The 20614-nt window shown below is 54.4% G+C and overlaps 1 protein-coding gene and 1 long non-coding RNA gene across 3 annotated transcripts; one reads left to right on the plus strand and one right to left on the minus strand.

Annotated features, from left to right (window-relative positions):
• Positions 1 to 467: 467 nt before the first annotated feature.
• DUOX2 (dual oxidase 2) lies at positions 468 to 20521 on the minus strand. 2 transcript variants are annotated; one of them, XM_077127749.1, is made up of 34 exons: positions 20437 to 20521; positions 19694 to 19777; positions 19348 to 19437; positions 18914 to 19078; positions 18177 to 18364; positions 17795 to 17996; positions 17510 to 17676; positions 17017 to 17077; positions 16799 to 16895; positions 16267 to 16357; positions 15861 to 15963; positions 15120 to 15283; positions 14434 to 14609; positions 14119 to 14237; positions 13168 to 13305; positions 12863 to 12976; positions 12481 to 12683; positions 11975 to 12160; positions 10825 to 11050; positions 10638 to 10731; positions 8816 to 8997; positions 8192 to 8261; positions 7704 to 7787; positions 7045 to 7223; positions 6623 to 6853; positions 6340 to 6439; positions 5590 to 5639; positions 5170 to 5297; positions 4705 to 4858; positions 3310 to 3542; positions 2925 to 3083; positions 2442 to 2597; positions 2194 to 2322; positions 468 to 1917 (listed from the first exon to the last, which is right to left on the minus strand). In XM_077127749.1, the coding sequence occupies exons 2-34, from the start codon at positions 19761 to 19763 to the stop codon at positions 1795 to 1797; spliced, it is 4632 nt and encodes a 1543-aa protein (XP_076983864.1). In that variant the 5' UTR covers positions 19764 to 19777; positions 20437 to 20521; the 3' UTR covers positions 468 to 1794. The 2 variants fall into 2 exon arrangements, with proteins under 2 accessions (XP_076983864.1, XP_076983863.1); XM_077127748.1 differs by lacking the exon at positions 20437 to 20521 and having other exon boundaries at positions 19694 to 19938.
• LOC143656048 (uncharacterized) lies at positions 899 to 11324 on the plus strand. The gene is made up of 3 exons (XR_013162378.1): positions 899 to 978; positions 8833 to 9040; positions 9968 to 11324. It is a non-coding gene; the product is annotated as an uncharacterized LOC143656048 (long non-coding RNA).
• Positions 20522 to 20614: the final 93 nt, after the last annotated feature.

Genomic DNA, 20614 nt, shown 5'->3' on the forward strand with positions numbered 1-20614 from the left:
ATGTGATGATATTAAGAATTACTGATTGTATATGTAGAATGGAATGATATCTTAATGTTTTGTTTAATTTTTTTAATTAATAAAAAAAGTTTAAAAAAAAGGAATAACGTTCTGATTCATGCAACAACATGAATACACCTTGAAGACCTCATGTTGAGTCAGACACAAATAAGACAGGCACAAAAGGACAGATATTTTATGATCTCACTGATAGGTAATAACTAGAATAAGCAAATCCATAGAGTCAGAATGTAGAATACAGGTTACCAGGGAATGGGGAGTCAATACTTAAATTGTACAAAATTTCTATTTGGGTTGATTGTAAAGTTTTTGTCATGGATGGTGGTGATGGTGGTAGAACAGTAATAGCACTGAATTGCATATGTGAATGTGGTTAAGCGGAAGATTTTAAGGTCATATGTATGTTACTAGAATAAAAATTTTTAAAAAAGACAGATACATGAACGTTCACAGTAGCTTTATTCATAATCATCAAAAACTAGAAACAACCCAAATGTATCAAGATAAGACTGGATAAAATGAGCTTTGGTTTATCTGTACAATGGAATACTACTCAGTAATAAAAAGGAATGAACTATGATACACACAGCAACATGGATGCATCACTAAGGCATTATACTGAGTGAAAGAAGCCAGTCTCAAAAGAGTATATTCAGTATGACCCAAACTATTCTGGAGTGATAAAAATCAGGTGGTTGCTTCTTGGGATTGGAGAAGAATGACAAGGAAAGGGCATAAGGAAGTTTCTGGGGTAATGAAAACATTCTCTACCTTGACCTGGGTGGTGCCAACATGTACATGGTTACTTTAAGGTTTGTACATGTTACTGAGCATGAATCATACCCCAATTTAATTTTTTTTTTAAACTCAACTTTTTAGGAAAAAGCTGAAGAAGGAAAAGGAAGGATCTTGAAGATTCTAGTGTGGAGATGACTTCCCAGGTTGCCTCCTGTATAAGTAAGATGAACAACCATCCTAATTTGCCCAGAACTCAGGGGTTTCTTGGGACATGAGACTGTAAGTGCTAAAACCAGAGTTTCCCAGGCAAATTGGGACAGCTGATCACCCAACTCCTGTGGAAGTAGGAAGTTGAGAGGGAATATTTGGATATCTGACAGAACACCTGATCTCCTTCATTCCCAGAGCCCAGGGGCTCCTCCTATATACCTAGAGAGGGGCCTGCCAAGGGGGCAGGGCAGCAGGCATTGCTGGCCAACACCAGGAACATCAAGTCAGAGAGGCCTGAGGGCTGTTCCTCTTTGGAGCTGGAGAGAAAATGTCTTGGAGAGTGTTGAGGCAGTTGGGTTGTCCAGGTTCTAAAAATCAAGGTTCTAAGCTGAGCTCTGAGGAGAATCTCTCTCTGAGCCCTCTCAGGTATCCCAACCCCATCCTCCCTCAAATGCCTAAGCCAAGAAAATACCAAGGAATACAATGATTTTGCAAAAGTAGACCTGAGGCATGAGGCCTTACAGGAGGCAAAAGCTGTTGCATCTCTTCACTTTCCTCACACATTCACCTCACAGTTCTCACATGGCACAGGATATCTTGCCTGTCTCTTCCCCATTTTCCATACTACAGTCTGCCATACTTTGAACCAAGGGGTCTTCTCTAACTTCTCAGAGAATGGAACAGATACAATGAGGGAGGGGCTCCTCCAGCTCTCCAACTGGGGTCTGAGGTAGATTCTGACAGAGAAGTTGCCAGAAGTCCTGGGCAACTGTCCTCCACAGAGGGGAGGGCAGGAGACTGGCATGGTAAGTTAGGGAGGGCAGCTCAAAAATTCTCATAGTGGTGCATGAAGTGGGCCTGGTCCTGCTGGTTGATGAGCTGACAGGCCTTCTCTACATTCTTCGTCATTCCTGGGGGGCCGCAGCTGAACACCCCAATCTTCCGCACCTGTCAGGGTGGGCATGGAGAGAGCAGTTAGAGAGGGAAATCTGCAGGGCTGAGACGCTCGCTCCCCGGGAAGATGCTCCTTCTCAAGCCTAGCTGTAGTGACCAAGGCATCGACCCCAAGTCCTGAGACAGCTTGAGCTGTGGGGTCTTCACTGAAGCCCTCCTACAACACTTGACCCCATCCTGGAGCCCTGAGTGGGTTCCGCAGTGCTTGAGAGCTAGCATATCCTGACAGAGGAATGCCGGAGTACCAGGGTGGGTAGGGACAGCGCTGACCTGTGGGTGAACCTCCTGCAGGGAGTTGAAGAAGGGCTCAAAGGGGGGGCGGCCAAAGTGGGTGATAGAGCGCAGGCCCGTGAACAGACTCCGGTTCAGAACCTTCTGGAAGTGCCGTTCACAGATGTACTGGGAAGGGAGGGAAGCAGGAAGGTCACAGACAGGCACAGCCAGGGTCAGCTCCTAGCCCAGATGGTGGCCTGCCCACCCTGCCTGGCTGGCCCTGACGTCAACACCTCAACACCTACCAACATGGTGGTCCTGAGGTCAAACTTCTCAGCCAGCTGGGTGATGTAGATATGCACAGACACTAGGTTACGGTGGTCATTCTCCTCCACCTCCCGGATGATATCAGCCAGCCACTCGAACTGCCGCTGTGTCCGTGTCACCCAGATGAAGTAGATCTGGAGACACATGGGTGAAGCTTGAAACCCAACTCGGCTTAGGGTCCCTCTACCCCAGGTAGCTCCAGTGTATGTGTGGACACCAAGTCTCTGGCACGACCTATCAGCCTGATTCAAGTCTTCTAACTAAAGATCCCAGCAGAGGTCCTTCTGGCCATCCCCTGCCCACCTCAGACATCTGGTATCTGGACAACTGGACAAATATGGCCCTTGCAGAACAGTGTGAGGGAACAAGGGGCTTTTCTCATGCTATAATTGGCTTTGATGTGGGGACACAATCAGGCCACCCATCCCCATGCTTTAGAAGAATGGGGGAGGGGCACTCACCTTCTTACAGAGCATTTGGCTGCCCAAGGATGATTTGAAGACCAGGTCCTTAAGGATGGAGGCAAAGGGGGTGACTCCAATGCCCCCTCCTACCAGCACTGACACCTCGAACTTATGCCACTCCTGGTGGCCCTCTCCAAATGGCCCATCAAGGTACAGCTGACCAGAGAAGGAAGAGATGAGATGAGCCTGGCCTTGTCCTGGTTTTGAGGCCAAGAACGGCAAGGAAAGAGTAGGCAATGATCCAGGGGGCTTCTTGGCCTCTTCTGAGATACCCCAGCTCCCAGCCTGGCCTTGGGGTTGCTGGAGCTTCTAGTCTCAGGATGGGGGAGGGACCTTAGTTAATGTCAGATGCCCCAAAGTGTTATTCCCAGGGATGGGGCACCTTTGGGTATCCGGCACAGTTGTCACCCGTCGGGGGTGAGTAGATCTCCCTGAGGCGAGTGGTCCAGGGCCCCACTGCCCGGATGTGCAGGCTCAGCGTGTCCTCGTGGGGCGCAGAGGTCAGTGTGAAAGGGTGGTACTCGTTGGTCCCCAGAGCCAGGCAGGCGATCCGCACCCACTGCCCTGACTTGTACTCAAAGCCTTGAGGCCGCTGGAACTGCAGATGGGTCACTCCTGGGGGTCACAGGCAGGGAAGGGCATGGGTCAGAAGGCCTCCTCGTGGTACCTGAGGGCTGGCAGGTGCCCCTTCGTCCCCATCAGCCTGAGGCACAAGGGAGCGCACATGTGGTGTCAACACGTAGGGCTCTCTGGGGCTGGGAGAAGGGGGGCTCCCTTCAGCTTCCATGTTAACCCTAGAGTTGTGCTTCCTTCCTCCCTTGTTCCAGCCCCTCTCTGCACCCCCTTTCTATGGAGGGCCAAGGACCAGTACTGGGTTGGGGGACCTCAATCCCCTCAGTCCCCCACAGGTTCCTTTCCATCGATCATCTCAATGCTTACCAAACCTCCACTGTCTGAGGGCTACAAGGTTTTGATCTTGCCTGTACACCTCTTTGTACTATCATTTATTTAATATTTTCCTTTAAATTGGCTTAGTTTTTCAATTCAATTTCCCATAATAAGAAACTTTAGATCATTTAGTTCAGCAGAAAACTAATACACTCTGAAGGTGCTCCAAATAGAAGGCAACGCATTTTGTTATCAAATTTCAGCTGGATTCTGTTTGTGGCCTAACCACAGCCACCTTATCTTGGTTGAAAAAGGAGATTAGCAGGTACCATACAGTGCAAAAGACACACTTTCACCACTCTGAGACTCTGCCCTTAAGGTAATCTTGATCGGAGTAAAATTGAAATGACATTAACTTTCTCACTATATGAGTCTTGAAGATGAGACTGTCCTGTGACACCTAACATTGCCTTCTGCCACCCTCTGTCATGATACAAATCCTTTCACTTGGGCCAACATTGGGTTCTCTCACATCTTCTGTCCCAAAGGAGGTTTATTCTAAGAGAAGAGATGGGAGAAGTTGCATGGTTCCCTGCCCTGCCCTTCCCCTGGATCTAGGCCACACATGTGGGAGTCTTTCTCATCTCCAAACCTCTGTGTGTGCACATTTAACCACCTCTTCTCAGAGTCATTTCTCAGGGTCTGCAAGTCCTTCCTGGGGACTGAGCACAGCCCTGACTGTGGCTGCATCTCCTTCAAGAAAGCGGCAGGAGTCCACGAGAGGCTGTCCGAGGCCGCGGCCGTGGTCAGGAGGCCTGGGGAGCTGCCTCCCCAGACCCCAAGGGTTGTCCTCTGGGGCTCACGCCCTGAGGCCAAGTGGGCCTGGTACCTGAGGGCAGCAGCTCCGCCTTCACCACGCCGATCTCCACCTTCTTGCGACTCAGGCTCACCAGCTTGTCTCCCCCATAGATCAGCGCCGGGACCAGGAAATAGATGTGGAAACGGGGCAGCTGGATCAGGGCGAAGCTGCCGTGGATGATGAGCTGGAGACACGGCCAGTTAGTACAGCTCCAACCTAGCCAGGCCACCTCCCTGCACCCCCTTGTCTAGACACTCCCTGTACTGGGTCTGGGCTGGGTGCATGGGGCTGGCCTAGGCTCGGATGTCCGGGGTCTCAGCCATGACTGAGATCTTGGGGCTTGGTCCAATTCTCTCTGCTCCTGCCCCACACTCCCCCCCAACCAATTCCGTGCCCGCACCCCCCACCCCACCCCCGCACTCCTCTGCCACAGGCGCACATCACGGGTGCTCACTCCTGCCCCGAGTCCTGGTCCTGCCTAGAGAAGTCCCTCACCAGGATGTAAAGCAGGACGTAGAGGTGGTGGGTCAGCCAGAAGCCCCGGAAGCTGCGGCGACGGAAGTGGTGGGAGGCGAAGACATACATGATGGCCAGCACCAGGAGCAGGAGCACTCCCGTCAGACCTGGGGGTGGGGAAACAGGGTCAGTGAGGAGTCCCAGGAGCTCAGCCTGGGCTGAAAATACGATGGTGCATTCTCCTCTACCGCCCTCCTTCCCTGACCTCTCTCATCCCTCGCCAGCCCACAGAACAGCTTGCCTGGGGGGGGGGGCTGGACCTGGGGCTTGTCCCGAGGACCAGAAATAAACCTGCTGGTCTCTAAAGAAAAGTGTGCTTCACGGGGAAATGGAGACAAAGGCAGAGGTCCTCAGCCAGAAGGGGGGTCCCCAGGTCCCCCAGACAGCACCAGCCCCTACCTGGGACCGTCTGGAAGAACCACCAGTAGAACTTCTGGGGAAGTTGGGACCTGTGGGGCAAAGGCACACTGAGCCTCTGCTCAGACAGAAGGGGGTCCGCCACTGTCACACCAGATTTCACTCCATTCCTGCCAGCCCAGCTGTTGAGGTTACTGGGTCACTGAACCCTGGCCTCCACCCAGATGGCCAGGTATCCTTTCAAGGGACATGGCACCCAGCTCCTTGCAGTCCCTCCCTCTGCACACTCAGCAAACTTTCCTCCTGTGTTATTTTTAACTCTCTTATTGTGGTTGGCCCTTGCCTCTTCCTTGAGTGCTTGGTTCATTATTCTGTAACCTCCATGAGGGCAGGGGTTTGTGTTTTGTTCACTGCTCTAATCCCTATGCTTGGAACAGTGCCAGGCACACAGTAAATGCTCAATATATATTTGTTGAATGACCACATGTACCTTGTTGTATCTATTCTCTGATACTTGGATGGATACATGGGATGTGTTTCATAAATGGTCACCCAATGAATGGATTGAAGACAGAGATAGCAAACCGTGTGTCACATACATTTGGGAAAGATTCTCCAAATTCATGGCCAGCTTCCTGAAGCCAAGGAAGTAGCCTCTCAGCTTTCCTAAGGGAGCTAGCTTCTCACCCTCGCTCAGTGAGGGTGCTGAGTCTCTAGGGCCATCTATTTCCTTTCTATTATCCCCTCAGGTTCACCCCCAGGTTCCCCATAGGGGGGCCTCCCAGTACTGACCCATCATTCACGAAGACGTTGGGGAAGATGCAGGCCAGCAGGCTGAGGGGGCTGACGGAGAAGATGTAGACATTGACCACGTGACCAGCACTGTGCAAAACTGAAAGAGACAGTCTCCGTTAGAGATGCCAACCAGGGCCATTCTTGCAACCAACCCAGAGTGAGAGAGGAGGGGAAAGGAGGAGAAATGGAGGTTTGAGGAGTTCCAGTCGCCTCACTGTTTGCCCCAAAACTAGACCTAGAGGGGGTATAGCACTGGGGAGGCTGTCCAAGGGCCACATACTGGCCAGGACAACAGCCGCCATGGCAATCCAGCGATGGAAGTCCACAGCGGCATCAAAGGGCACGTAGCGGTTGAGGAAGGTCTCTCGCAGGAAGGTGATGAGGTTGCGGCACATGGTGAGCAGGATGTAGGAGAACATGAAGGAGATGCTGGCCGCCGTGCCCCTCGACAGGATGATGCCCACAAAGGTGGTCTCTGCAATGCCCGAGGATGGGGACGCAAAGGCATAGTCTGGAGAGGGAGTGAGAATGGGTCCGTGTGGGATAAGAGGCCCAGGGTACTGGGACCAAGTCAGAACACCTGGGTTCTCCCACCCAGATGCTTAGGATCAGGAAGAACAACCAGAGGGCCCCCCCTTCTCCTCTCATCCGATTCTCCCCGAGGGATGGGGCCAGCTCACTGCCCAGAGCCTGGGCCCTTACAGTAAGCACGCTCTACAAACAGCCCAGCGCAGATGGCCGAGAAGATCATAATGCACAGGATGTGCCTCAGGTAGTTCTCCACGAAGCGCTTGTATTGCTGAAGCTTCTGGGCCAGGAAGCCTCGCTGCATCTTCTCCTGCAGTGCCTCTGTGTACAGCCGGGGAGGGGGCACCACCACCCTGCAGCAATGGGGCACAGGGTGGCTGTGTGGTCAGAACACCCAGGCCTCCCTCCTAAAGCAACCCCAATAAAGGAGGCATGGTGATCTGGCAGGGGTCATAACAGATGAAGGGCAAAAGCATTTTGGGGCAGACTCTCACTCCCCCAACCCTTCTCCCATCTTTACTTGCTTCACCATCCACTCTTCTTTCTCCCCAGTCTTCCTCCTCCTCTTCCTCCTGTTCACTCTAGTCTTTATTCTCCCTAACCCCTTCCTAGGCCTTACTGCTATACCCAAGGCAAGACCCTTGCCTGAAGAATGGCGTGCAGAGGTTGGCGGAATTTGAAGAGTCCTTTGGTTCTATCACCTCTCCCCACCCCTCTTCAGGTCAGGGACAAATGGAATGAGACTCGGGATGGTTCCCAATGTGTGACAAGGTATGGGCAGATCCCATGTCTTCTCCTCGTGTTCTGGGCCCATGGATCTGGGAAACACTCACTTTTTGCCAAATCTCTTCTTCAACCCAATGCTTCCCAGCTCTGGGGCTTCTGAGGCAGGGAGTACCAATCCCTTGGGGCAGGAACTGAGGAAAAGAAAATGGGACTCATTCTTGCCTAGTTTTTGCAGCCAGGAGAAGAGCCACCAAGTCAGAGATTGAGGGTGCGCTGGGACCCATTCCTTTTCACAGCATCTGCCCATAGCACTGAGAAGCCAGGCAAGGAGGAAGGCGGAGTGAATGAATACGATCTGGTCATTTGTTCTGGGGAGTGACTCTGGCCTGGGGTGGCAGGGAGAGAGCCAGGCTCACAGGCAATCTGAGAGCTTAGGAGGCAGCTGGCGTCCAGGCTAGGGCTGATCATGCACTGAGAGCTGCAGTCAGAGGGCAAATGTCTGACCCCAGGGGCTGATTAAGCCAGCCTTACTTCCCTTGTTTCTCTGCAGAGGATCTGGCTAAGGAGACTTCCTAATGCCCCATTTCTAACTCACGTTTTCTCAGGACTTGGAGTGATGAATGAGACTCGACATTTGATGTTTTGTTTGAAGATGTCTCCAGCACCTGGAGAGGAGGACAAGGGACTGGACAGGCTTCCCCACGAGAGCAGTGGGGGTGGTGGGGGTGGAAGACTGTCCCTTTCGCCTGCTCCTCTGGAAAGGCTCCTAGTACATTTGGCAGTGACTTGTTCATGTCCAGCTTTCTCAATACAGCCTCATTCCCTCACTTCCCGTACCCTGAACCCACGGCACACAGGCAGCCACTTTGTGCAAATTAGAAAATGGCATCCCCTCGGGCAGGTACAATCCTGCAGGTCCCTGGACATTGCCTATGTGTAAAGAAAATAGCACCCTTCCTCAGCAGATATACCCCACATCCATGGCTTGGTGAGCAGCATGTAGGTGGGGTCTCAACCCACCCGTGGCCCCTCAGTGGGGCACCTTTGTGCAGTGCACAAATTGCACACTGTATGTGACACCCCTGATGACGTGTGCCTGGCTCTGCACTAGGCATTGAGGACTGATCAAAGAATAAGGCCTGGGTCCTGTCCACCAGGAAGTCTCATTTTGAAGACATGCCCTTGCCCGACTCCAGTCATTCCTTGCGCACTCACACACCTCCACCCTTGACGCAGAGCTGCGTGCGGCGGAGCTCGCTGTCGTGGTCCCGCAGCATGAAGTGGAAGTCTTCCCACGTCAGCTCCTCCTTGTCCTGGAAGCCCGACTCTCGGAACATGGATTCCACCACCTCGGCCAGCTGCTCCTTGGACAGGCAGTTGTTGGAGATCTCGATGAAGGACCTGCAAGGAGAACCCGAGATTGAGCAGCCTGTCATCTGGCAAGGTCAGGCTGGGGCAGACGCAGGGTGGGGTAAGCCCCGGATTATCTAATGTGGTTTCCAGTGACCCAGGAAGTGGCACTAAAAAGGTGCTAATCCAGCATACAGTTGACACTAAGCTGGGTGGGGCAGTCATGGGTTTATGCAGAACAGAATTGAAAGTGACCTTGACCAATTAGACAAGGCAGCCCTTAGACATGGGGAATCCACAGCAGGTATGAATGTCCACTGAGTACTGGGACATCTGGGTCATGCCGGGGCCCTCTCTCGTGGCAGGTCCTCTGCCTTCTCTCTTCCATTGATGTCTCCCCACCATCCCTGGGCTCCCGCTTTCACAGTCCAGTGGAGGCATGAGGCAGCAGGGCTGGGCAGGGTAAGTGCAGCGGCTGCTGCTTCCTCATGCCAACACCTTAAGGTACGGGCAGAAATGTCTTCATGCCCAATAATGACAGTGCCCCTAGTGGCAGGTGCATAGACCACTCTTTTCTCAGGCTGTGTGTTGGGACAAAAATAAACAGACCGTGCACGTTTGTGCCAGTTCAGCAGAAAAAGACCCAGCCCACAAGGCACAGCAAGCATTGCCCTCACGTAAAACCATCATCCCACTGAAACTAAACAAGATCCACACTGAGTTACTCAGCCCGTGGTGGCAGGGACCCTCTCTAGATTCTTTAGCGCTCTGTCCAGGGCTGGATCCACACTGGTACATCCAGAGAAGTGTGGACTTCAATCCACCTTGCCCTAGCACTTTTTAGAAGTCCATGTCCAGTGTGGGTATCTGGATTGAAAGAGGGATGTGACAATGAAGGGGAATGCCTAAAGCAATGCGAAGGGCTAAAGGGGTAGAAAAGTTCAAAGGATCTGGGCTGTTTCATTCTATTTATTCACTGGTTCATCCATTTCAGTTCTTTTCTTTTCTCTCTGTTTTTTAGCATCTCTGTGCTGAATGTCTGCTATGTGCCAATCACAGTGTGGAGGGGGTGGATTCAACAGTGAACAAAGAGAGATACGAACCCTACTTGAGGGGAGCTGAAGGTGACGTGTTACGGAAGTATTGTTTTCAGGAATAAGAACTCTGACGCTCAAAGCTGGTCTTTATCAGTGCAACAGAAACAGAGATCACTTAAGAAGCAGGAAGAGAGAAGGGTTGGAGCATAAAGGAACTCTCCACGCTATTCCTCATGACTGTCACGGTGATTAATGTTGGAAGCGTGACAAAGTGACCCATCCATCCGTCATCTCATTATGTAAAGCAGAACGTGTGTAAAGCACGGTGTTGGGCATGTTGGGTTGATATAAAAGAGTTTACAAACACCCAAAGGCATCCAAAAGGGGTTAGTGGATTTTGATGGCTGAACATGTTGGTAACATTATTATTTTAAGCAGGGAGGTTTTTTGGCCAATGTTGACAGTGTAAATATAGACCCTCCTAGAGGCAGGGGTCTGGCCAGGTAAACTTCTGAAGAGTCTAGGATGCAACATTGACTCCTGCTGCTCCTTGCAGATGGCCACACAGCCTCCTTGCCTGCCCTCCTCTGATCTGACCTGTTTGCCTGTTTAATACATCAGGAAATCTCAGGCTTGGAAGGACCCACTCCATACCGCATCATGGTGAAGAATTCGTCCTTGGAGAGGAAGCCATTTGCATCAAGGTCATACATGGTGAACATCAGGTGGGACTTATCCTCTGGGGAGCCTGGGAAGAGGAAGTAGAAGGGGGATGCACGTCACCCCCTTGTCAAAAGATACCTGGCTCCTTGAATGGCTACTGACCCCCGAATCCTCCTACCTTTCATGAAGACCACCAGGATGTCCAGGAACTCCCGGAAGGACAGGTAGCCGTTGCCATCCTTGTCGGCCAGAGAGAACATGGACTCCACAAACATGTCCTGGGGCTTGAGGCCCAAGGACTCAGCAAACTCAGCCCTGCTCAGCTCATTCGTCAGGGCTTCCCGCACCTTCTGTGACGAGTCCTTGGGCAGGGTCCCTGCGTCCACCTGGTCAATATCCAGCACCTGTGCTTGGGCAGCAGCAGCAGAGCGAATGGGAGAGGAAGATGAGGACTGGGTTGGAAGCAGTTCAGTGGCCCCTCCCAGCTTCTCCAAGTCCCAATCAGAAAGGTTGAGCCCTGGTGGCTGCTCCTGGTCCTTAGATATGCTTCTCATTAGACCCCTGCCCTCCTGAAGAGGAAGCAAATCACATCTCCAGCAGCCAGCCAGCCAGTTTTTTTCCCTGGACCCAAGAGCCAGGAGCTTCACACAGCGGGGGTGCTGCTGGGCACAAAGTTGAGGGGCAAAGCAAGAGATCCTATACCGGGGACAGAAGACAGTGGACATGTGGATGGATAGAAAGTGGTTAGGGATTTGCTCTCTTGCCAATTCAGAGAGGGCTGCCATGTGCCTATGATTTGGTCTCTGCCTATTGTACAAAGATTTTCAAAGTCATGTACTTGAAACTACCATTTGTTATATCAGGCACTTACGCCAAGCGAGGTACATAGACCATACACTTTAGAAAGCATCCGGATCACCTGGAAGGCTGGCTAAAACACAGATGCCTGGGCCCCACCCTTAGAGTTTCTGTCTCAGTAGGTCTGGGGAGGGACTCAAGAATTTGCATTTCTAACATGTTCCCAGGTGATGCTAATGCTGCTGGTCCAGGAACCGCACTTCAAGAACCACTGATACAGACTGTCTCCCTAAATCCTTGCAACAACCCTATGGAATGGGTACTATTTTAATCACTGTTTTATAGCTAAGGAAACTGAGGTGCAGAGCAGAGATAGCGTGGCTTGCCCAAGATCACACAGCTAGTAAGTGGCAAAGCCAGCATCCAACTGGACCGTCTATTTCCAGCCCACATGGCGGGAACTTAGCTCGTTCCATAAGGGCCTCCCACCCCTGGGCCAGCCTGTCCCCAAAAGGCACTGGCCATGGCACCTGGGCAAAAAGGTGCCTGAAGAAGATCTCGAGGATGCGTCCCCGCTGCTGCTTGGTCACAGCATTCCCCCACAGCTCCTTCTCCCGCATCTCAGACACATCAAGGCCCAGCGCCCAGTGCACACAGGAGCCCTGAAGGTGCTGCACAAAGGTCTCCCGCTCCTCCTCGGAGTTGAACTGCAGCACCTGGGAGGGAGAGAGGTGGTGCCGACCTTGGAGCTCGAGCTTCCCTTATGGCCTCTCCTCAAAGGACTTTGGATCAGGGGAAGCGGAGAAAAGCTGCCCCCCATCCATCCAGGTTGGGGCCAGGTGAGCAGCTTAAGGGAGTATGAGGGAGGGTCAGGTTGAGTCTGAGGGCCTGTGAGTCCCTCTCTGCAGCCTCAGCCTTCACAGGTGAGCTCTGTAGCTGAGGACAGGGTGACCTCAGAGGACTCGCAAAGGAGGGATGGGGGTTTTGGGGGGCGGGGTAAGGACACCCCAGGCAAGGGAGGCAACATGGGCCGTACCAGGTCATACTCCTTGGGGATCTTCAGCAGCAGAGTGCGGCGTCTGCGGTTGCTGGACAGGATGAGGCTGACGTGGTGCGGGGGCCGCAGCTGGACGGTGCGGAGCAGGGAGAGATGCCTGTCCAGGACCTGCAGACGCCTGTCTGGGAGCAGCTGGATGGTGATGGGATAGCTCTTCTCCCTGGGGCCTGGCCACTCCATCGCTGGGGAAGAGGGATGATTGGACAGAGCGGTTGTGCAGAGATCTTCAGGCCAACTCCACTCAGGCTGAGCCGGGACCCCAAAGCTTGGTTTTCTCCTGGCAACCCTACCTGGTTCCTTCTCCCAGGACTCCCTTCCTATCTCCTCCCTCCCTCCCTGCCTGCCCTCAGCCCCGTCTCACCTGGTATTCCATCTGTCACTACAACCTTCTTCACGCTCTCTCTGCCTTTCTTTTGCAGCTTCTTGCGTTCTTGGCCCCGGAAATGGGCCACTATCCCAGAGACGAGCAGACTTACTGCAGGGGGTCAGAAGGAGCCAGTGGGGGTGGGGCAACTTCACTGAGGCTTCAGCTGCTGCCCCTCTTTTCCCAAGGCCACTTGAATCTGGCCCACACTGTGGTAACCAGTAGCTGAACCTGCAAGGCAGCAGGTGACAAGGGGCAGGGACAGTCTGCGGAAAGTGATGGGGGTGGGCCAAAGGGCTCACCTAGGGGAAGGCAGCAGAGAGCCACAACAGTGAGGCCAAAACCCGGGCCGCTGCCCTCGAAGTAGTCCGACACAGTCAGAGGCGCACAGCGGGGTAGGTCTTCAGTTCTGAGCTGCCCGGGCTGAGGGCAGGGCGCACCTGAGGGAGAGGGCACAGAAGACCTCAAAACCCAAGGATCCCACTCCTTGGCCAGGCATCCTTCCCCTCTCTCCTGTAAAAGACCAAGATATGCTCCTGTCTCTCTAGGATCTTTCCCTGGAATTTGCTCCCTTCAAGAAGTCCCCTTCCAAAGGAAGGCCTCAGAGAAGATGAGAAATATCAGTTAAGCATCAAAGCATTGTAGGTTATAAGCACAGAGGAGAGAGGAGGCGGCCAGGGCAGGAGTGGGGTATGGAAAACAAAACAGAACAAAACCTATACCCACTACCTCTTAAACGATATCTGCATCTAGCTCTTTGACTAGACAACCCACTGTCTCTCATCACACCTCACTGAGTAGTAGTAAGAGTTGGTAGTATTGCATGACTCTGACTCCCCAGACCTTATGCGAGACCCTGAACTTCATTTTGATATGTAAATCTTTAGAGCAACCCTAACTTTGACTCTCATTTGGGAGACCTGTCTATCAAGTTTTAGATAAGTTTGATGACTTGCCAGATTTCAGAGAGCTAGGTATTGATAGGGTCAGACTCGAAACCTGTTCCTAACATTTACACTCTACTGTAGCAAGAGGTGCTACTACAGAGACACCAAAAAAGTCCCTTTCCATATCCCACCTGTCAGCATCCATCAAGCATGACCTCAGGACACAGCCCCCCCCGCCCCCCATGGTGGTCCAGTCCCTACAGGGGAGCAGCAGCCCTGCAAGGACAGCCCTGCCTGTCCACTGCACCCACCACCCTCCCTTGGTCCTTCCTCTCACTGTCGCATGTGTCCTCCCAGGCCACTCACCCGCGTGCCAGACAAAGACATTGGGCTGCAGCACACTGGGGTCCACGTTGGTGACAGCGACCAGCACATCCCGCAGGGTGGTGTTCCTGATTTCCACTATCTCCTCCTCGGAGAAGAGCCTGAGTGGGGAAAGGAAGAGAGCTGTTGGGATGGAGAAAGGAATTCAAGCCTCTAGCTTTCCCAGGTCTAAGGACCCAGATGAGGAAAGAGACCCAGAAGGGTTAGTGAGGGGCCGTGGGAAATCTAGGGCATATGGGGATGGTGTGGGGCCCGGGCTAAGGTGGAGTCTGAGACGCGGGCCCAGGCAGGCCTCACCCATTCCTGGTGTTCTCAAACCAGTAGCGGTCACCATCCCGCAGTCGCACAAACTGGTTGAGAACGATGGCACTGAAGAGGGGTCCAGGGTCCCCGTGGCTCTCCAAGAGCCCCCCGGGGAGCAGCTCCAGCCGGGACAGGTCCTGGTTGTAAAGCGCAGACGTGTTCCCCAGCACCTGGGGCACAGAAGGAGGTGAGGCAGGTGAGCGTGTTGGGGAAGGCAGCCACTGTGGCCCCACCCCTCAGGCACGGGACACCAGCGGTCGCCTGGGGGGGGGGAGAGTCTCTTCTTCCTAGGCAGCTTCCCTCAGGGGTGACAAGTCTGGTAGGAGGGCCAGTGTATCCCTGCCCATGGTGATGCCACTGCCAGGTGCCTGAGGACCATATCCTATGGCCATTGTACCCAGACTGCCTGGCCCCGACAATGACCAGTTTCGGGGACACACAATCCATAAGGAGGAGCACTGTGGGAATAAGACAGTAGTAAAAGGTACATTTCAGATGGCCTGAATTTAAATCCTGCCTCTATGGCTTACCAACTATGTCATCAGTCAAATGGGGATAATGATAGTATCTGCCATAAAATGTTTTATGTTGATTAAATGAGTTAACTTATATAAAGGACTTGGACCAGTGTCAGCCACAGGAAAACTTTAGCTGCTATTAACAGCCTTACTCTTCCTGACCTGGAGATCTAGGTTAGGGTTGAGGTCACTCCAGTTCTTCGGGATCTCCAGCCCCAAGGCTAGCAGGGCCTGGCTATAGCTGGGCAGCCCCATATCTCGGCCACGTTGGATGCTACTGGCCACGAAGTCAGTGCGGGAGAACTTGCCAGGGCCAGGCCAGTAATCTAGGAGAGAAGAACAGACTATCGACCCAGTGCCTCCAACCTTTTGAAATCTTTGCTCTGAGCCTCGCATTGGACTGTTGGCACTGACACACACCCTCCAGCACACCTCTACATATGGACTGTGCCATTGCCATAGACTTACCTTGGCAATGACTTGCAGTGAGGTCATCACCACATGTGATCGGGGCAATTTTTCCGATAAGACTCTTCCCCTCAGACTTAAGATTGATCTAGTCACTGAGCAGTAAGTTCCCTGTCCTGTATGTCTCTATCCCCAAGACAGAGCTGGATGAAAACCTTTAGAAATCTAAGCACTAAAGAGTTCATGATGCCATCCTCCCCTCACATAATATACACATACTTCGACCGAGATAATTTAAAATAAAAGAATCACTAAACTGTAAACTAAGAAGAAGAAGAAAGCAGAAATCTTATTTTTTCCCTAATGGCTATTGAATTCTGTGTGTATATCTGTGTTCCTGCATTGCAGGTGCCCTAGGCCTGCCTCTTGCTTAACTATGAAGGGCCCCCAGTTCCCCAGGCTCTGGCTCCCCATCTCATTTGGTTCTGGGCTCACCCCTCAGATCTTCAACCACTATGTTGTCCTCCATCTCTGAGATCTGGGAGGCCATTCCTAGCAGCAGCTGATTCACCGCCTGGGCACTGCTCAGACTGGGACTCTGAAAGTAAATATCACATTCAAGGTAGGCTCTAGGGTTCCTCCCCAAAGCTCAGTCCCTCTACCTCCTCAGAGCCCAGGCTGTCACTGGACCTGGACCACTGCAACACTTCGCGGTAAAGGACCCTTGGCCAGTCTTAAACTCCCTTGTGCTATGGTCCACAAATTATTTTCTGCTCACTCTCTACACTTTATCTCCCAGCAACCTGGAGCAGCAATGCCCAAGAACTAAAATTGTTACTTTTTCCAGCCTGTGTGAAGAGCCGGACCTTGATCCACCTTCCCACCCCGGTCCCAGGCTGACCTCACGAGTCCAGTAGCTGTTGCAGACCCTGAGAGCTGGAGAGCTGCCAACACCCCCGTTCGGGACCTTCTGGAAATGACAGCTGGCATTTCTGAAATGGGGAATCAAGGATGAAGTAAGGAAATTCAGGGAAGTAGTTAGGAGGGGGCTGGGTGGGGTGACGGACTCATGTAGGGGGGCCAGGACTAAAGGGTGGTCCATGAACTTCCTTGAACATAGCAGGATTTGGCAATGTGCGTTCACTGAAAGTAGAGGGAGTTCTTTGACTACACTTCATGGGAGTGAAGGAGGGAAGACATTGGCTGGACAAATCAAGCTCTCTGTAACTGCAGTTCAGCCCTTATGAAAGCTGGGAAGATAGCCCTATTAAGATCCAACCTCCTACTCCAGGGTCCTGTTTCAGGGACCCAAATTCTTCTCGCCTTCCCCCACGACCTTTGAAGGTGTGGAAAATACCCCAGGGCCCCAAGGCCTCTCATTCCTCACCTCTACCAGTGTGCAGTACCCCTCTTAACCCAGCTCCCTTCCTGACCTCATGTAGACGCCAGGGGGCACCATGGTGGAGAAGAACTGTTCAGAGGCTGCCAGGAACTCCGGAGAGATGCTGGGGTCCAGGAAAGGGCGGTAGCCTACAGGTAGGTGTTGATAAAATAAATAGGCTCAGTATTCCCACACCCTCCAATCATATGCATCTGGTCTATTTCCCCTATTAGGTGCTGATCTCACGCCCACCCATCCCGAACTCCTCACCTGCATACTTCGGGGGCGTTTTTTGCAGGAAGCTGGGCAGCCATTCATACATAGCGATGTTCTGAGGGAAGGAGCAAGCAAGAGAGGAGGCGCTAGTCGGTGCCGCGGGAGAAGGATGCATCTAAGCCCGGGGACTGTCTAGGTGGGGAGATGAGGACCAGGCAGGGGCAGCGATGAGAGAAGCAACTCAACAGGGGTTGTGCGGGGGTCGCTCCGAGCGCGCCATTTGAGGAACGAGGGGATTTGCAGGGGAGAAGGAGCTAAAAAATCACAAGCAAAGGGCCTTGTATAAAAAGCTCTTTGCCTCCTTATAATTTTCAGGGTTTTTTTTTTTTCTTTCTAGACGTCAGCTCTCTGGAGAACGGTGTTCTCCTCGAAAAGGGCGTGTCTGGGTGGAGGTTGTCCAAGGATGGGAACTCTGCGCGGGAAGCGCAGTCTCCCGTGGTCCAGGGCACCCGGGGCTGTGGGGGTCTTGGGAGGAGGCGCAGCTGACCTGGTAGGTGGCGATGACCCTCTTGCGCGCGTGCTGGAACAGCTCCTCGTCCCCCCAGCGCGGGTGCTCGCGGGCCAGCCTCCGCGCACACAGGTTGTGGTAGCGGAACCACAGCAGGCCCAGCGCCCGCAGGAAGGGCTCCCGGTTCCCTCGCTCGGCCCCGAAGGCTGCAGCCGCCGTGGGGACGCAGGGCAGGAGGTGAGCGGCCGCGTGGCCACGGCGAGCTCAGCCCCGCTGACCCCCACCCCGACCCCCCATGCCCCCCGGCCCGGCCCGCGGCCTCACCGTACAGTCCCCGGGACCCGCGCTGCCCGGTCGCGGGATCTGGCGGGCTCCACATGAGCAGCGGCTCCTGCGCTTCACGGGGAAAGTCGGGGTCTGTTCCCGGCGCCAGCTGTCCCCCGGAGAAGCTCCGCAGCGCGTCGCTCCAGGAGTGCGAGGAGCCGTAGATGGCGCTGCCGTCCAGCCAGCCGGTCACCTCGTTGGTCTGCGGGCGCCGGGCGGGTGAGCGCGAGGCGGGGTAGCCGAGGTCAGGGAGGCCCAGGAACGAGCGGGAGTCCGCGGCGGGGGGAGGGGGCGCCTCTCACGACCCGGCCGGTCCCGCCCCGGGTCCAGGGCTCCACCGCCTCGCGTCCAGTCCCCCAGCCCACTGCCTGCCTCATCTCACCAGGTCCCGGGGGTTGCTGGGGCTCTGTCCCGTCTTGGGGTCCCAGCGGCTCCTCTGGAAGGGCAGCACCACGTCCCCGCGCTTCTCGGGATCGAACACTGGGTCTCCGGGCGGGATGTGGATGTTGAGGAACTCTGCGGGGCAGCCGGGTCTCTCCACACTCACCAGGTCTGACAGCACGTGGTAGCCTGCGGGTCGCGGAGCGCAAATCGGTGAGCAAAAGGGTCTGTAGAGGACCCTCTTCACCGCCAGGACGGCTTCCGAGTTCTGCGGCTTAGCCTCGGTGAGCCTCAATTTTCTAATTTGCAAAGTGAGGACATAGTGCCCACCTCATAACCTGTTGCTGTTAGAATCAAAATGATATAGTTAATGTAGGGGCTTGCCCATCTAGACCCCACACTCCTAACAAATCCTGCGCCCTCCTCCAGTTCTACGAGGGAACAAGTTATAATCACATAGGAGCCGGATGGTGGGGGACTCAGCTCCTAAGAGCTGTAATGGTGGTCCAGTTACGCTCCTGGGTTGGGGACGGGAGGGGGGCGGTAAGAGAAAGAGTTGGAGGAGCAAATACGCCTTCCACAACATCTCCAAATCTTCCCAAGATAAAGGCAGACTCGTGCTGTTTGAAGCGGCAGACAAAGGTGGCTGGGAGTCCCCGATCGGTCTCCTGTGGACTTGCTGAGCTGAGCACCTGGTCAACCCCAGTGCCCACCCCCCACCCCCGCCTTTGCCCTCACCGAAGAAGACTCCCAGCACCGTGCGGTTGCGGAGCGAACGCTGCCCGGCCGTCCCTCGCGTGACGGCGCAGCTAAGCCTACGCGGGTTGGGCAGCAGAGGCTCTCCCAGAGCCTGATACACGCCGTCCGCGTAATTGGCCGGTACAAGACGCTGCAGCCGGGAACCTGCCGGAGGCAGAAAGCCGAGCTCAGTTAGAGCACTCTTTCCCCAAGAAACCTCCAAACCTCAATTTACGCTCCCATTCCGTCCTCTGCCATCCCCCCCTCGACTGGACGTCCTTTCCCGTAGGGTCTCCTGGCCCCCGGAGTACAGGAGCGTGCACTGCACAGGCAGCTGGGCAGTGCGATCTTCCCGTCTCTCCGCCCCGGGGTTCCCGCGCCCCTCTGCTCTCGGCAAGCTGTCCGCTCCCGCCCGCCGGGGCCCCAGGACGCACCTGCAGCGCCGAGCTCATGGTGCCTCAGGTTGTTGAACCAGCCGTCATAGCGCTGCACTTCCCAGGACAGTGAGAGTGTATCCCGGTTGCCTGTAGGCTCAGAGAACCGCCCCTTCAGCTCCACACTCTCTGAGACTCCTCAAGGAATCCTCGGTCCACATTTCCCCAAGTGGCCGAGCGCCTCCTACCGCACCCAAGTAGCGATGCCTGCCCAGCGTCGAAGCCGCGCTGGAAGTTTCCCGACCTCAACTTCAAGCCTCAGAGAGCGGCTTGTCTACACCTCTCCCTTCCCCCACCCGCCGGGGTACTGGGCGACCCCGCGCAGCCAGGGGTGCCTGGTACTTACCCGCTGCATCCAGCGGTCCTGACAGTAGAAATCCCAGGAGCACCAGTGCCCCTGACCTTATGTGGAACATGCTGACCCCGAGGCCTGGGGGAAGGGAGCTATTACGTGAGGAAACAGACCCAACCAAACCCGCGTCCCCGACGCCTACAGCCGGGATTGGGAGAGGAGGCGCTAGCTGTTTCCACTTCTGGAGCGAAGCTGTCAGAAGCATCACCGAGGACCCGCACCTGCACGCCTCTCTTTCCAGGACACCCGGCGGCCCTGGAAGTACTCACACCGTTCCCTCTCCCCCACTCCACCCCCAATTTTTCGGAGAGCTAATCCTGGCCACGGGAATCCACCCAGCACTAGTACTTTGGGGGCATGTCAGCTCTGCGCAGAGCCCCTCTCCAGCCTCCCAGGGTGCGCCCACAGCATCAGATCTTCCCCTTCTCTAACTCCCTGGAACCACTTCTAGAGAAGGAAGAGAAGGGAAAGAGGCTAGTGAACTGGGAACTGGGAGTCCTAGATCCGCAGACCCTTGCAATGAAGCCTTTGTGAGCGGTGAGGGGGGAAGCCCGGGAACACAATTGCTTGGGTGGAGGGCACAGGCTGGGAAAGTCAGGTCCCAACCCCTGGTCCAATCTCTGGTTTACCGCCCCGGTAAGATTTAGGTGTCCTCTTTCCTTTCTCCACTCTGCTCCCACCCTCCATTCCACTCCTCCGGCTCCACTGATCCTCACCCTCCCCAGCCGCATTCTCACCCTCCTCCCTAGGTCTTCAGACTCGTCGCTGCGCGGGTTTCGGCAGCTGTGAGCAGATGCCAGCAGCTGTCTGTGGGACTCGCCCTCTTGCAGCAAAGGCGGGGCTCCCAATCATTGGCCCAGCGCCATTCGCGCCTCATTTGCATGACCCCTTCCTGCCCCGGTCCGCGTGCCTGAT

Source organism: Tamandua tetradactyla, chromosome 14 (assembly GCF_023851605.1).
Source record: "Tamandua tetradactyla isolate mTamTet1 chromosome 14, mTamTet1.pri, whole genome shotgun sequence".
In the NCBI taxonomy this organism is placed as follows: Eukaryota; Metazoa; Chordata; class Mammalia; order Pilosa; family Myrmecophagidae; genus Tamandua; species Tamandua tetradactyla.